The sequence below is a fragment of the Channa argus genome, chromosome 14 (assembly GCF_033026475.1).
Source record: "Channa argus isolate prfri chromosome 14, Channa argus male v1.0, whole genome shotgun sequence".
NCBI classification, from domain to species: Eukaryota; Metazoa; Chordata; class Actinopteri; order Anabantiformes; family Channidae; genus Channa; species Channa argus.
In genome coordinates this window covers 11,397,019-11,414,098 of record NC_090210.1, presented here as the reverse complement: position 1 = coordinate 11,414,098, position 17,080 = coordinate 11,397,019, and the positions used below count along the sequence as shown (strand labels likewise).

At 38.7% G+C, this 17,080-nt stretch overlaps 3 protein-coding genes across 3 annotated transcripts; 2 read left to right on the top strand and 1 right to left on the bottom strand.

Moving 5' to 3' along the window:
- Nucleotides 1–63: 63 nt before the first annotated feature.
- psmb11a (proteasome 20S subunit beta 11a) lies at nt 64–1,264 on the bottom strand. The gene has a single exon (XM_067475171.1). The coding sequence runs from the start codon at nt 1,128–1,130 to the stop codon at nt 120–122; it is 1,011 nt and encodes a 336-aa protein (XP_067331272.1). The 5' UTR covers nt 1,131–1,264; the 3' UTR covers nt 64–119.
- A 700-nt stretch (nt 1,265–1,964) lies between these two features.
- Nucleotides 1,965–7,480, top strand: prmt5 (protein arginine methyltransferase 5). The gene is made up of 16 exons (XM_067475113.1): nt 1,965–2,122; nt 2,434–2,552; nt 3,278–3,363; nt 3,528–3,662; nt 3,782–3,894; nt 4,013–4,062; nt 4,165–4,328; nt 4,441–4,602; nt 4,683–4,760; nt 5,194–5,252; nt 5,509–5,631; nt 5,735–5,910; nt 6,082–6,285; nt 6,402–6,512; nt 6,596–6,660; nt 6,742–7,480. The coding sequence occupies exons 1-16, from the start codon at nt 2,025–2,027 to the stop codon at nt 6,892–6,894; spliced, it is 1,896 nt and encodes a 631-aa protein (XP_067331214.1). The 5' UTR covers nt 1,965–2,024; the 3' UTR covers nt 6,895–7,480.
- A 901-nt stretch (nt 7,481–8,381) lies between these two features.
- slc7a8b (solute carrier family 7 member 8b) lies at nt 8,382–16,244 on the top strand. Its single transcript, XM_067474658.1, is given in 15 exon segments — nt 8,382–8,397; nt 9,187–9,271; nt 10,489–10,545; nt 10,547–10,588; nt 10,590–10,685; nt 11,554–11,708; nt 12,328–12,446; nt 13,413–13,467; nt 13,858–13,991; nt 14,077–14,180; nt 14,495–14,590; nt 14,690–14,840; nt 14,917–15,002; nt 15,004–15,099; nt 15,447–16,244. Coding segments are annotated over 15 exon segments (1,494 nt in total). The 3' UTR covers nt 15,649–16,244.
- Nucleotides 16,245–17,080: the final 836 nt, after the last annotated feature.

Genomic DNA, 17,080 nt, shown 5'->3' with positions numbered 1-17,080 from the left:
GCTCTGATGTACATATGCATTTGTAATTAACTATATCATATATAAAATCTTATTAATACATTAATTACAAACAAACACAACCCCTTATCCCCCACATAAATGCTTTGCTACATCTATGATCATTCAGTTTTGTCACTTTTTCTTTCGTTCACTTGATTTTCCCTTCTCTTCATGTCTCTATAATATTCCTCTTTTAGGTCCTCCCTCTCTCTTTGTTTCCATCCCTGGGCTGTGATATGAAAGAGGTCAACATTGTTTCCTGAGTAGGCGTCTCTGTGAGTTGCTCTGAACACAGCTTCTCTCGCCAAGGAGATGGCCTCATCTTTAGTCAGGCTCCATCTCAGCCCTCCATCCAGGACCCCATAAGCATAGGGAGAACCTGACCCGACAGAAATAATGTCACCTTGCAGTCGAGCGCCATCGCTACACACATATATCAGCTTCGGGCCACTGTTAGTGGATACAGAAGATGTCTTTGCAGTAACGGTTTGGCTACTGATATCAGCTGAGGAGATATCTGACTTCTTTGAAAAGACAGTATTACCTGCTTCTTTATCCCAGCCACAGAGTGTGAGAGCCACACACACATCAGTCCCTTTGAAGGGGTGCAGCATAAATGAGAGGAGCTTGGCAGTGCCACGTATTGACAAGTGCTGTCTGTGCCGTAATTGGTAGAGTCTGATCTCTCTGGTCAGAATTCGCTCCCACAACATGCAGTCGGCACCACTACCAGAGGAGGTGACTACCAAATGAGAGTGAATAGCGGTAATCTTATGAACACCCGGGCAGGCAACAAGTCCCCCAGCACTGGCACGTGTGTCTGCAGCTGCAATGACCCCACCTTGGAAGATGAAGCCAAGGGTTGTTGTTCCATGTGACAGAGGGAAAGGTCTGCGAACTGTCACTGAATGGTTGACTGGGGAGAAAGGAAATGTGGGTCTGTGGCTGAAAAGAGAGTCTGATGGAGTTGGTAAGAAAAAATGAAGTGGGACACCACTATTTCTTTCAGATTTCTTTAGTGTCCTCAATCCAAAATTGTAAAAATCTGTCCTTTGGTGTGCTGTATCTTCTAAAGATGAAGCAGAAAACCACTCAGTGTTACTCAAACTGCAAACATCTTGTAAAGCCATAATAAAAACAGAAATAATTCTTACTAAGAAATTTGAAATTAAACCAGCATGCAAAAGTATTCCTCAAGCACAATTAAATCAGAGCCCATCCGGCCAAAAAGGCAAAAAAATACAAAATAAAAGACACCTTTCACTCTCTCATTCACTGTCTATTCCAAAGAACTATGTCTTATCCTTTTATAGGCCTCCAAAATATGACACCTTGCCAATAGAAAAAAGACAAGCACACACAAACCTGTGTCCAAGAAAGCAATAGAGTTGACATATGCAATATTTCATCCTCCATGCTGTGAATCGGATATCCAGAGAAGCCACTTTATGCAAACGTTATATGTTTTGCTGAGTGAGTCCGTCACCCTTGCTACTTTTGAACAAGTCCATACGCACCTTCCACATCATTTTCAGTTTATGGTCAAAGGGAAGAGTAGTTGTTTTTTTGGCTATACAAAACAATGTGATAGCTATATTATAAATGTGGTCTAAAGACCTCACATACAACAACAAATATAATAATGATAAGTATTAATAAGAATAAGTAATTTATCAGATGAAATGGCAATTTTCAAAATATAATATATAACAATAACAATTTATATGACTGTTACTCTTACAGTATACTTTACAGTAAAAATGTATTTGACCTGCAAATTATTTCTACTGAAAGACAAATCATAAAATGTTGGACTGAACAACAACCTTAGATGTATGGTTATCGCGGTAATCTACGAGAAATGCTTGCGAGACGGTGCGAGCCATACAACTGCCATTTTGGATCTCAATCACATGGCTACCCGTATGAGTGTGCACGCCATTGCAGATCCAAGATGGCGCCAGTTTCCCTGAAAGGCAGAGCAATGAGATGGATCCATTCTATCCATTCAGTTGGCTACAGTCATGGCGTCCGCCAGTACGGGAGGCAGGGTGTCTTGCGGGAGAGATTTGAATTGTGTGCCGGAGGTAGCCGACACGCTAGCCGCGGTCGCCAAACTCGGGTGAGGACAGTGCTGCACTTTAGTTGTTCTTTTTCTAGCAGAAGTGAGTTTGCAAGGCGGACGCGCTCCTTTGCTAGCATAATGGCAGCGCGTGATGCTTGCTAAGCTAGCCGGTGAATTACCAGCACGTGCCCAATCATAACGATGCTTATTAAAGATGTGCAGTGTTTATTCTGCTCCTATATGTTATTGTGTTACCGTACTGTGACTAGGATGGACGTACCTAAATAAACAGGCTTGTGTTTCACTTTTCGATGACATTATAAAATTGTATAAATTATAATCATGTGCTTTCTTTCTTTGGCGTCCAGGTTTGACTTCTTATGCATGCCTCTGTTCCACCCGAGATTCAAGAGGGAGTTTGAGTTGGATCCTGCTAAATCCCGACCCGGTGCTCAGACCCGGTCAGACCTGCTGTTGTGTGGAAGAGGTCAGTTGTCTCTACGGTCCACTCTAACTTTGCCACCTTAAGTTTTCAACGCAATTCTGTAACGTTATACAGGAATAAAATTATAGTTATAAATCAAATGTAAACGTGCACGTGGTGGCGTAGCTCAGCTGATAAAGGAACTCGTCCACGGACCACAGGGTTAGTTGTTCGATCCCCGGTCCCGGCGAAGTGGGGCAACAGCCCATTCCCATCCCAAGCTGTGCAGTCCAAGCCCGGCAGAAATTGGACCAAAAAAAATGTTGATCGTTGTTTTGCTCTTGACAAATTAGTCAAATTTAACTAATCGAAGTACTGATATTAACTTCCCTTTATCATGTTCAGTATGTTGTATTTTATGTGAAATCGTAGTTTAGCACGTGAACGTACAAACATTACTGATAACATTAATATATTTGTAAAATACAATATAGCTGAATTTTCTGGTCAAGTTTGACAGGTTAAATGTCTGAATTTATTACTCTTAAATGAAATGTAATGACTACATAAAAGACAATAGTTGATTGGTATAGCTCAAGATGCAAATATAGGTATATTAAAAATATATTCTTGGTGTTGTTTGTGTGCACAGCATTTTTGTATTGTGATTTTTAATGTTCTGCCCGTGCCAGTCAGCACTAACACATTCTTAAATGAAGTGAAAGATTGCAAAGAAATTGCACTGTCAAATAATGCTTTTTCTTAATTCTCCATTATGTTTTGTGTAGATTGGAATACCCTTGTTGTTGGGAAGCTCTCTCCATGGATTGATGCAGATTCAGAAATCGAGACAGAACGCAGAAACTCAGAAGCTGTGAGTCCCTCCACATGGACATTTTTCATTGTTCATTGTAGACTTTTGACGTTGAATGTGTTTTAATTTTTCCTTTTAATCTCAAGATCTTGTGGCATGAATGAACTTTGTTTCCTAACTCCTCTTCTGAATCCTTGTCCTCATTTTCATGTGTTTCACTCCAGGCTCTGGCACAAGAGCTGAACTTCTCAGCCTACCTGGGTCTCCCTGTTTTCATGATCCCGTTGAATGGCCCTCGTAATGCCAATCTAGCCCGCCTGCTGCTAAACCACATCCACACCGGACATCACACCTCAAATGTAAGACGCGCAGCATTTAAAAAAACTCAACATGCACATCAATTGCTTTTAGATACCAGAGAAGTCAGACAGGCAGCCAAAATCATGAGCTAATGTTGTTGTCCTCTGTTTGTGATTAGTTCTGGATACGTGTGCCTCTTATGGCATCAGAGGACATGCGGGAAGATCTGATTGAGAACGAACCAACCACTTGCATTGATGACACAAGTGTTGATGAGAAGACCTGGAGCTGGTTAGTTTTATGCCAGTCCACTTCCTGAGCAGTCAAGTGCTGTCTGAATACTAAAGCAGTTGTCATTGATTTCCTTTAAATCCGTGACTACTTTGTTAATTTGCCTCTGTTCTTCTAGGTGGCACTCATTTAGAACCCTTTGTGATTACAACAAGAGGATCTGTCTCGGTGAGAAACCACACTGTCTAACAGCCACCTGGGGGAAAGCCAGTGCATAAAGGAAGTTGTTGTTATAGTTGTTTACTTCTGTACTTTTTTGGGTTCCTTAAGCTATTGAAGTTGGAGCAGACATGCCATCAGACGCAGTGATAGATAAGTGGCTTGGGGAGCCTATCAAAGCAGCCATACTTCCCACCAGCATCTTCCTAACTAATAAGAAGGGTTTCCCTGTTTTGTCAAAAGCCCATCAGCGAATAATCTTCCGTCTTTTCAAGGTATAAAACAATAATCATGTCATTAAGTCATTTTGTTTGAAAGAAATGAATCCCCAGCCAAATGTAGAAATATTGTTGATTTAAAAAAAAAACACAACATTTCTTTCCATAGTTGGAGGCCCAATTCATCTTCACAGGTGCCAGTCGGCACACTGAGAAGGACTTCCGATCCTACCTGCAGTACCTGGAATACCTCAACCAGAACCGTCCGGCACCCAATGCCTATGAGCTGTTTGCCAAAGGCTATGAAGACTACCTGCAGTCTCCCTTACAGGTATGAAAGGGCTTTATAATTTCTTTACATCTTTTTGATCATGACTTTTTTATGTTTATACATTTTTTTCCTTCCATCAGCCCCTCATGGACAACCTGGAGTCTCAGACATATGAAGTGTTTGAAAAGGATCCTGTTAAATATTCACAGTACCAACAGGTGAGACCATCACACACAGTATCGAAAAGTCGTAGAGTAAAGATTCATTAACCACTAGAAAGCACAATACAAATTTTACCTAGATTGGAAAAATCCCAGAGTGCACCCGAAACATTCTTAGTCTTAGTTGACCAGTACCTCTAGCAGATTTTATGATATGCTCTGCCTGTTGAGCTACATAGGACCTGTACTTATTTCATGACGTGAGAGTAATCTACAACTTTATAGCCATGCAGACTGCATAGCAAACATTCAAGACCACAAATGTCCACATAAAACGTCAAGTTACATGGTATACATTTAATTTGTATTCATTGTTGCCTTTATTTACAGATCAGATTTGTATTTTATAGCAGTCTTAAGAAAAAATTGTATTTGGAATGTAAGAGTTTGCAACAGATTGAATACATTTGCTTTGCTGATTTGTCTACAGGCTGTATATAAGTGTCTACTTGACAGGGTTCCAGAGCAACAGAAAGAAACCAATGTTCAGTAAGTATTTGTACACAAATCTCTCAAAAAACAGTGGCTGTTTTGAAATTGTTGTGGTTTTGAAAGCACTTTCAGTGTCTTGCATACCTTAAAATTGTCAGCCAACAATGTCCTCCTGTTATAAAGTACCGCGAAAATCTACCCTATTGTTAGAAAAAGTTACATTTTACACTTAACTTTGGAAAAGAAACCTTTTCAGCGGTGAGAAAAATACTAAAACAGTGTGGTCAACAATGGTCTTGTCTCTTTGACACAGGGTGTTGATGGTTTTAGGAGCAGGAAGGGGTCCCTTGGTCAATGCTTCCCTGCGTGCTGCCCGACAGGCAGACAGGAAGCTGAGGGTATATGCTGTGGAGAAAAATCCCAATGCCGTTGTCACGTGAGTAGAAACTTATTATCTCAATATGTCAACACTGGAAAAATGTCAGTGTTGAATATTCAGGATAATGATTGCCTGAACCCCCTTTTTTTTAACTGTACAGGCTAGAGAATTGGCGCTTTGAGGAGTGGGGTGATCAGGTGACAGTGGTGTCATGTGACATGCGTGAGTGGGCAGCACCTGAGAAAGCTGACATCATTGTGAGTGAGCTGCTTGGATCATTTGGTGACAATGAACTTTCTCCTGAGTGCTTAGATGGAGCACAGCACTTTCTCAAAGGTACTCTACTGTTGTGGTTTACTCATACTTGCCTTTTAAATAAAACTGGGGGTAGAGTAGTTGCAGAGTCACTGTTCATACCAAACTTTATCCTCCATTACATCCCAAGCTTACTTGCATCTAAAATCACTTTCTTTTCCTCAATCTTTCTTCATCTTATGTCATTTTCAGATGACGGAGTCAGCATCCCCTGTTCCTACACATCCTTTGTGGCTCCTCTGTCCTCTTCCAAGCTTTACAATGAAGTAAGAGGGTGTAGGGAACGGGACAAGGATCCCGAGAGCCATTTTGAAACCCCCTATGTAGTACGCCTACACAACTTTCACCAGTTGGCAGATCCCAAACCTTGCTTCACCTTCAAACACCCAACCACAGGTAGAAGAAAACACATGTAACTTGTTGTCACCAAACAACTGGCACACTATACCCTGGTACGAGATGCATCTTACTATACTTTTAATACTTTCACCTCTGCTCCTCTTTTGTTTCAGATATGAACAACAATCGGTATCAGTGCCTCAGATTCTCAGTGGATTGTAACTCTGTGCTGCATGGTTTTGCTGGCTACTTTGAGACGACACTGTACAAAGATGTCACACTCAGTAAGTCAGTCTCATAAAGAGAAAGTCATGTTCAGCTAAGATTAAGTGTAATAATTTATGTTGCGTATATATGTTTGTTTCAGGCATAAAACCAGACACACATTCACCTGGAATGTTCTCCTGGTTCCCAATCCTGTTCCCTCTCAAAGTAAGTTGACCATATCATAAAACCCTTACAACCTAAAGTTAAAAACGGCACACCATTTATTTTATCTCCTTTTCCCGATAGCAACCCATCTCCGTAACTCGGGACGATGATGTTACAGTGCGATTCTGGCGCTGCAACAACGGGAAGAAAGTGTGGTATGAATGGGCTGTGACCGAGCCCTCCTGCTCTGCCATCCACAACCCTGCAGGACGATCCTACACCATCGGCCTGTGAAGCAAACACGTGGCCCATCTGTCAAAAGGCATACACTCACATATTTCGGAAGGCAGTTAAAATAGGGGTGGACTGTTTTTGTTTTTTTAATATACACAATTAAAAGCTGGACTTTTGGTGTGAGCCCTTAGTCAGTCAGGTCTGGGTTTAATCCACCAGTGGTAGCACTTTGGAGGTGAACATGTTTAGAGGGGATAAACCAGATTTTTCAGTCTGTTTTTGAGAATTTGCTGAAGAATCCTGTTTGGGCAGGCGTGAACTGTCACCTGTACACAGTGTATTGATGCTGTGACAATGGCTTATTTAGATTTTGTCAAATATCTCACCACTGGTTTTTCATGTTTGTATTTGTTTTCCTGCTATTCTAAAAAAACAACAAGACATGAGTCCAAAAGGAGCTCTGCCTTATTAAACACACATTCCATGCCGACGCTAAAATACTGACAAAACACTCTTCTCAATACAAGAGGGTCAGCAGAAGGTAACACAGTGGGTTATGTACAGTGTATTTGGGAGACTCTTCTTCATACCTTTGATAGTTTGTTTCTGTATGTTTGAACCATGCAAATAAAGACACTGTAATGATCTCCATGTAGATGCAAGTTTTGGGGATTGGAATGTAAATTGTTCTAAAACTTAAGGAGTAGCTCTAAATGAGAGGAGCAGTGTTGTTTAAGTCAGTTGCAACGGTGGATGTTAGGATCAAATTTGTCCAGTAGATGTCACCCAAAGGTGAAAGCCATAGCTCTTATAATAATGCTATCATTTTTAGCTGAGCAATAGATGAACAACTGGCAGGGTTTACTGATTAAATGTGTTCTGAGATAATGAATTCCCTCTCATACCAGGAGCCTTGTACCCCATTATCTCAGATACAAGGCTTCCAACAGACCTGTCAGAAATAACAAAAATTAGTCAACAGGCCACTACCATTCACAGTGATGCAGTATACAAGTGCAACTGTCAGAATAAATGCAGACACTACAGAAGCACTTAAATATGCTCTTCAAAACACAGACAGTAATCCTGCTCAATATGACGTTATACCAGTATGAGCCTAGCTGAAGTCTAATAACACACCCGTTTGTTCTGTGCCTCTTAGTCTATACACACATGGAGCATTAGCATTATGACATGATATGAGTGTAGGTGCACAAACATGCACTGTCTGGCCATATGTGTAACATGCACACACTGCATATATCGTAGGAGTTGCAGAGGTTGGCGGCAGATGCTAAACTGGGCCAGAAGAGGATTTAAATGTGTTGCTGCAGACATTTCCTAAATGTGTAGTTTTCTACAAGTGCACATCATACCTAAATGAAATGATTAAATAAATTGTGAAATTTAATCTTCAGTAGTATTTAGATTAACAGCCAATTTGTCAACATTTTTGACTTGTGCCATATAAAGAATCTTTTAATTGGAAAAAATAAATAACTGATGCACTGATTGGCCTTCAGTCCGAGGTTTTTCTGCTCAGCGCAATGGCTGAAGAGATGGGTTAGCACCTTTTAGAAATTCTGTTTTTAAAGATTTATTCAGTGACACAGTAGATGTTAGGCTGGTGCTGATGAGTTAGTTCCCAATTCATAGGCTCAGTCTCAGACAAGTACCAGACAATAAAATAATGTTTAAGGCAAAGTTGTTAAGTTCATTGGTCGTGATAAATTATTTCAAGTCTCAAATAACTTTTAGAATTACGTTGCATTAGACTTGGTAAATAGCGTCTTTGATGAGGTTTTTCTGGATTAGTGTCTCATTACTGTCATTTCGGAGATTTAATACTACAGTGTTATTCTAAAATGGTTTAGAATAAAAGCGGTCTGACCCAAACTCATCTAATAGCCTAGAAGAGAAAAAATCATTTTGCAGGTGCCAAGGTTTGCATTGTCTGTTACTGTAGACAGGAACACTGTTACATATACTTGGCAGTGTAATTTTATTCTCTCATCTTGGCTGACGTCAAAAAGTGTTCTGTCTAGGTTGGATGCAGGTCCTAGCAGGCAAAATTCAGTTTAACACTAGGGTCTTCATGCTCCTGCTCTCTGAATAATTAATGCTTGGATGTTGTTTCTAATTTTAGTACTACTGTAGCCCACTGAATAGGTGGAAACTACTGCCATCAGCATTTTTTGTAGGTTGAAGGAATGTTTGTGATAAATCAGCAAACAGATTTGCATAGCTGTTTAGTTAGCAATTATAAGATAATATTGCCTTTTTTTCTTTTATTTATGCCTCATTACATGAACCAGGTAAGATATCGGTCATCAGGATGACCTTTGAAACCAGTCAGATGTGGAGAAAGATGCAGGAGGAAGCTCTGCGGTAGCTCTAAAAAACAAAGTGGCCTGGTCAGAGCCTATGGCATTATAGTGTGAGTTCACCCATGCTCCATTTCCTCCATATAAACTATACTAATAGAAGATTCCTCTAGTTAAACAACATCAACTGTATTTGAAGAAAACTGCATAAAGAATGTATTTCATATATCAGCTGATTATTGTATGTATCACCAGTGCTTTATAGTAGTAGTATTTATTGCTCTTAACAAATGCACTGGTAGTCTGGTAAAAAAAAAAAAAAAAAAGTATTAAATTTCATAGTATAACAACAAAAATTCATAGGTTTTGTTTGGCTTTGGATTCAGTGCAAATATTTGAAGTAATGAGGTCCAGTTTTACATTTCAACAAACTCATTAAATGGCTGACCACTACGGACTGAAATCTCTACCTTATAAACGTTTCTAAATTTAGTCTTTCTGTCAGTTGCTGAGCGCTCACTGCAGCCCCAGCATCATACACATTCTGTTTTATTGTCAAGTGTCACTGTTAACCTCCTCAGTTCCTTCCCCTCTACCACATTTGCAGAGACAAAGTCAATAAAAAGCATTCCCAGTAACAGATGTCCACCAGTTTTTGAGACTGAAGTTTTCAAGTTAAGTGTAAATAAAGTTAATTTAAAAATTCTCTATTTAAAATTTCATGGTTTGTTAAAGCCTCAGATTTGCTCAGTTCTCCTTGTGCTAAACATTCTACAGCAGGTCCCCCCACCTTATCACTCTGGCCAGGAGTGACACCTGATCAAACTCATCAGGTTTTGGTGGGTGGCCAGTACCACCCTGGGCAACCACTCTGATCCTGCCCCCGCAGAGGAGACACGTATTGGAAGCCCAGATGTGGGTTAGAACCCAATGGGGAATGTTTGACCCATAGAGCAGATTGGATTAGCATTAATTTACCTCTGCTGACAGGTTTACTGCCTAACTTAATTTAAAGCATTTTTTCTTAGTGTGTTTCATTCTGTATTAGAAAAACCATGAGCATCCCAGGAAATGAGGCATCACATGAGTGAAAATTGTCACTTTTCCTCTAAAGTCTGCATTCTGCTGTGGCACTCTGTGAACAAGCATTTAATGGACAGACCCATCTTGTGTAAATCTTCTTAATATCTTTATACAGCACATAAGATGGTTGATGTAGTTTATCGCATTTATATTATTGAATAATTTTCATTTGAATAAAAAATTTTAACTCAACCATCTGTCCCTTAATGATCCGTTCTTAATGTGTTTCTGTCTGCTTCACTCACTCAGGCAACATCATTGGATTGGGAATATTTGTGAGTGCTAAAGGGGTCCTGGACAATGCCAGTTGGTGTAGCCATTGTAATTTTGGCCACTACTGGAGTCATCAGCCATTGGGGCCCTCTGCTATTTAGAATTAGGTGTGACCATCCCCAAGTCAGGGGGAGACTACTCCTATGTGTAAGACATCTTTGTAGGAGTAGCTGGGTGAGAAGAAAAGCAGTTTGTCTGACTATCTTGGGAAGACTAAGGCTTCCAGGGTTTAAAAACTTTGAATTTTGTGACTCTTTGCAAAGGATCTAATTACTTTTGTAAGTATTGTTTTTTTTTATAGATTTGCAGAATATTTAATTTAATCATTAGATGTGTCACAGACAAACTGTGAATCTACAAAATTTAAGCCCCCCCAAAAAGTTCTGAATACATTCAGAAACTACAGCATTGGCAAAAAATGCATTCCAATTCAGTGTACTACATGTAGTAATAAACTGTATTTATATAGTTACTTTCAGAACAAAGTGAAGTAATAATTTAACAATACCATCACAATATTTAATAAATCCAGCTAGATATATATATATATATATATATATATATATATATATATATATATATATATATATATATATATAGATATAGATATAGATATAGATATAGATATAGATATAGATATGTATAGATATATGCTAGATACTATTTCATGTTATTATTGCTGATGAGGAAAAGGGCAGCTAAGCAGATTCTGTTATTCAAGTGTAGAGTTTGTTTTCTATGCCCAGAATAAATATACTAATTTAATACAGTGGAAACTGGCAAGAGAGAGAATTATTTGCTTGTTTTTAATTAATCACATGCTTACCATAATATTAAAGCCTTTCCTAATTTTGTCTTATGTTCCCAGTATACCAGAATGTCATTGATCCCACTCATTTCTTTCATCTTTAACATCTACATTACCATAATCTAGTTAACTAATATCCTTCATTTCTTTCCTAATTAGTATAGGTTTTACTGTAAGAATGGCTGCTATTTTTACACTATGCTGTGCTTGCTGGTGTATTGCTGCTGTGTGTGGGTTTCTGCATCTGTGGATTCCAGTGTTGGTTATCTACCCCACTAACAAGGCCATAATTGCTCTCACCTTCTCTAACTACATCCTGCAACCCCTATTCCCCTCCTCCCTACCCCGAGAGAGTGGGCTTCTTCTGCTGGCAGCTGTCTGCCTGAGTGAGTGACGAAATAAAACTGAAGATTAAATCTGTTGAGGTCAGTGCATCAGTTACAAATCTTACTCAGCATAGTGAAGTGCACTTTGAAAGATAGCTTCAGGCTTAGTGAATTCAAGATCTACTTTTCAGAGGTCTTCAATTGTTCATCCGCATTAATGCCTAAGTGAAAATTTGGACCTGTGTAACACTCTGGAGGCTTAGAGTTAAAAACAAATACATTTAAAATGTACCGGGCACTGAAGGTTGGATTGCATCTACGTCCCATTATGGGCAGCGTAGGTGTTTGTGCCCCTCCTAATGTGTACATTAGCAAGCACTTACCAGAGTACAATTTAAAGAGGATGGAGAAACGGACAGCCTGGTGTGAGAAATGTCGATCATTTAAATTATTTTGTGGATTTCTGCAGGTTTTCTTCTTATTTTTTATTTATTTCTAGTTTTTTATTTATCAAGTTAGTCAAGTTGTTGATACCCTGACTTTGTTATATAGGCGTAAAATTGACTAGAAATTCTGAGACATGATGTATATTAACAAGGAATTGGCTTGAGCTCCATTTTCCTGTCTTCTTATATCACCCTAAAACACTAACATGATATTTTTGTCCCGCTGTTCTCAGTCTCGCTGACATGGGTAAACTGCTACAGTGTGTGCTAGGATACATGTGTCCAAGATATCTTCACTGCTGGCAAGCTTTTGTCTCTCATCATAATCAATTATACTGTCCAAATGTACAGTGTTTGGTCTTTTTCAACATCTGTTTGTGCCTTAGGGCAGTGGCTCCAAATCCTTCTGACATGTGGCCCTTTTAAAGTGGAGCATTGTCAGTGTGCTTCCATCTGTGTCAGTTGGGAGAAGTTCAGCCAAAGTGTTATTTCAGTTGAATAGCGTTTAGCTGTTTGAAGAGGTCTCGTCTCTTATTTCTTGTTAAACATCACACTTTGGCTTCTCAAGCACGCTTTCTGAATCCGATTGTATTAAGACATAAGACTTAAATGAGGGGAAAGTGTTTTTGAGAAAGCCATGCTTCACAATATGCTCTCTTCTTCTTTTTTAATATAATTTAGTCACCTCATATATTACTCTGTGTAGGAGTTTCATCTAGACTTTAGTGTGATCTGACACATTAGTTAAAATTGAGGACTATATCTAAACCTGTTGAGTGCAGTCAACAACAAGATGTTTTAAGGCATTCTTAAAACAGAACAGATAAAAAACACCAAACCTTTGTATGTAAATCAGTCATACCCAGAATTAATTGTAATGTAAACTTATATAGGTGTAACATGGAATAATCATAAGATGTTTTAGGAGCTTAGAAAAAATAGTGTATGTTGTGTTTGGTGCCCCCTGCTGCGTTGAGCACAGGGCTGTTGTTGTCTTTACCTGTACCTGGCACTATTGCTGATTGGAGCAAAAACATGTCTTTGAGACACTGATAGCTCTGGTCTTTCTGCAAAGAAGTTTTAGATATCAATAACTGCATTTTAAATAGTCACAATTTAAGTGTGACTGAATTTTGACTAGTAATATCTTAATTTGAGACATCCAACTCATAATAAAGATACAGTATCCTGTAAATGTGCCAAATTCAAGATATTGTTAAATGAAATTATGATCAAAATGCCATTAAAGATATCTGTAATGTAAATGTTGACTAGTCATAATGTAATTAAATATATCTGGGATTCACATTACGGATAGTCAGAATTGAATTGTAGATATCCTAAATTAATTTTCCCATTTAAGTCAATGGGACATTCTAAATGGTCAAAATGTAATTACAGATATCTTACACTAAGATACTTATCAAATATTCTGACTAATTAAAATGTAGTAGCAGATATCTTATATTACAGTTTTGAAAAGTGCGATATAAATAATGTTTTGATGGATTCATTGATTTACTTCTTGAAGTCTGGAAAGTCTTCATTGACAGGAACAAGTTTGTTTTTAGTGTCATCTGCAAAAATCAAATGATACTTGATGCAGTGACAAAGTGCAGATGAGGGCTGTCACAAAATCCTCAAGCTGTATCTGAAATCCATCCGCTTACATTTAGAAAATACTTTTTTGAGAACAAATCCTCATGTTTCAACATTGACCCAAAAGTTTAGTAATGTGTGTTCACATCACACACCATAATGTTGTGCAATCTTCATCTCTATCCCTGTGGTCACCTTTGTTTGTGTTTGCAAACCTGGGCTACGTCAAAGCTATGAGGAAGAGCAGGAGCTCCTAGCCTCCAACACTGTGGCACTGTTGCGTAAAAAGACTCTGAATGTGCAGTAACCGTGTGGAGAATCTAACGTGTTTCAACCTGTTGTCTCCTCCTCGTCTCTATCTCTACTCCTAATATTTCTCCCAGACATTTGGAAAGAAACTGTTAGGTGTAATGTCATGGATCATGCCCATGTCTGTACCACATTCCACATTCAGAGGGGGCAATGCTTCTCTCTTCACGTAGTCACGGTCAGTTTGTCTGCCCCCCACTCTCCCCCTTCTGTCTTTCAAGCAAATTTTCAGGTTGTAGGATTGTAGGAAAAGCATTTATTTGGATAATTCACTTTTCTCTGGACATTTTATTTTACTCTGGTAAGAACAGCAAATCAGCAAAAAGTGCTGATCCTATTATATTCCTGGTTTAGTTCTTTTTTTCACCCTGCAGTCGGTTTCTGCAGTGGCGCCTCCAGAATCACCTGAACGGTGTGTTTGCTAAAGCTGCACATGCAAGCACCAGCTGGCTCTGCTCCCAAGACCTAACCGTGTTTGCTTCTGTCTTTCAGGCTATTTTTTGCTGGCGTGAGGGAAGGCCAGCTCCCACGTCTGCTGGCCATGAATTATGTCAGACACTGCACTCCTATCCCATCTTTGTTTCTCACTATGAGTCGTATTTTGAACATTTACTATTCATCGTTGGTGCTCCCTCTGTCCTCTCCTCGTGCTAATTTGATAACCTTCATCTCCACTCATCACATTCAGTTAATCTCCATTCTACTGATGTTTTGCACAAGGGACATTTCCCCCCTAACTAATTATTTCGTTTTTATCAACTACCTTTTCTATTGCGTCACTGTTGTTGGGCAGATTGTGCTGCGCATCAAACAGCCTGACATGTATCAGCCCATTAAGGTAAAGTCAGAAGCAAAACAAATTGGTTTTGACAAAGGTTATTTGAGGCCTCACAATGCTGTCCCTCATCCTCCAGGTGAAGCCGATATGGCCAGCGATCTTTCTGTTGTTCTGGGCCTTCCTGCTCATCTTTTCCCTCTACTCCGAACCTGTGGTTTGTAGTATTAGAAATCATGCTGACTGGTTTCCCTACATATTTCTTGGAAATCACCTTGAAAAACAGGCCACACTGTTTTGCTTTTACTATTGGTAAGGTAAGATGATAATGATATTAATATATAAGGAGGAATTCCCACAAGTTCTGTTTGATGTTTGGACCTCTCTCAGTTCCGTTTAAGCAGTAAAAAAATCATGTTTAAACTCTGAAATGCATCTGTACACATTCAAGAGAACTGCATTGTTAAACGCAGGTGTTATAAGGTTCATATACACAGATGTTATGATTAGCTACATTTGTCAGCACTAACTAAAACATACAGTAGTTTTACATAATTACGCATTTATAATAAACACATTTAAGACAAATACAACAAGAAACTCATTTTAACATACAACCACCATCTTAAATTGTAAAATTTTGTCTCTGACTTGTCCATTTAAAATGACTCATCTGTGCAAAAAACTGTGTTTGGTGGTCTACCCAGACATGGAGAAGAACCAAGCCATGATCCTCACAAGAAAGTCAGAGACGGGGAGGATAAAAAAAGCCGTCAAACGCCTGATTGTACATGTGCATAAACAGACTATTTCTCATACTGGGGTGTGTTTACACTCCAATATGTGGTACAGCACTGGACTTGCTCTGTGAACATCAGTGTATGGTCCGGGAACAGATCAGATACACTGAACAGAAATAGTGGATGAATAATTCATAATAATGTCTCCTTTGTATTTTGTTTGTCAGTGTATTGTTTGGTGACGGTGTCTGTGAGAGACAGTGGAAAAACATTTAAATGTGCAAATTGTGTGTACTGTTACTCTGCAATACTCTAGACTAAAATGTTTGTTGTCTCGGGTGGTTTGTTTTCTTTTTAAAACCATTATGTTACAAATTATTTAGAACTTTAGTTAAAATGTTACCTTTTAATATAAATAAAGGAGACTTTATAGAGCTGAGGTTTATTTAGGCTACATATTGATTTCCAGGTCTAATCATCAATATGGAGAGTTAATTACCGAATGATTATTGTACATTTAGGCTTCATATGACCAAGCTTCACATTTGTTTCACATTTTCTTCCAGGATTTTTTTAATCATTGGGGGTGGATAGCTGCCCTGCTGTTACTGTGTTGGATTGTAGTGCAGCGTCATTATACTGCTGCAAAACCTCCACATCAATGTTTCATCCACCTGTTGGAACACCTGCCGTAGGAGGGGGCGGAGTCCCAATGAGGAATCAAATTGCGGAAGTCACGGGACAGACTGATATGTTTAGGTGGGTCAAAATGTTACGTTACCAAGAATAAGACCGGAAAAAAGAACATTTTGTCTTTAAATTAAAAGCCGTCACAACATTTGCATCCTTAAAAACAATAAGACCAAAATCCATTCCAAATCTGTACTGAAACTTGAAAATGTGTATTTAATTGCTTATATTTACATGTTTAGAAATTTCCATCAAGTACAGTCTACATTACTACTTATTTATATCTGCCTGTTTTAAGGGGGTGTAGGATTTACTGTTAGTGGAGTGATGGGTCATTTTCATTGTGTGTGTTATGGCTTGTCAAAAATGGAAAATCACAGATGTGATTGGTAACATTACGTGGTGTCCATCAACCACTGAAGTGTCTGAAATAATGTCTTTGCTGTGGGACTCATTCTACAGATTACACAAAATGTACAGTATATGGTCGGCATTTGGATGCTGATTTAAATCAATGCTAAATGGTATTATAGATGTAATAAAAAGGTACAAACTTATTGCACATTTTGATCTGCCACCCCTAAAATATGTGTTAATCATAATGATTGAATTTAATTCAACTTTTGTTTTAAGGTTGTAGTATTGTGCATGAAAGGCTCACTTGAACACAACCATCCTTATTGTTATCAATAACACCGGATTTTCCGGCTATGAAAATTAAAAAATTCTACAAGCAATAAATTCATAAAGCTGAGTGGATGCTCTGAATGCGTAAGAAAGATATGATGATCTCACGTCCAACTTGCATCGTTATCAATATGTCTCATAAAAGCCGTGTTAATAATGAATGTTTTATTAAGGGCAATACATCAA

Bases quoted from the DNA above. Each gene is read 5' to 3' on its own strand.
- psmb11a (XM_067475171.1), bottom strand. From the start codon at position 1,130: ATGGCTTTACAAGATGTTTGCAGTTTGAGTAACACTGAGTGGTTTTCT.
- prmt5 (XM_067475113.1), top strand. From the start codon at position 2,025: ATGGCGTCCGCCAGTACGGGAGGCAGGGTGTCTTGCGGGAGAGATTTG. The intron at 4,329-4,440 runs GTATAAAACAAT...TTCTTTCCATAG, and splicing joins TAATCTTCCGTCTTTTCAAG to TTGGAGGCCCAATTCATCTT. The intron at 6,286-6,401 runs GTAGAAGAAAAC...CTTTTGTTTCAG, and splicing joins CTTCAAACACCCAACCACAG to ATATGAACAACAATCGGTAT.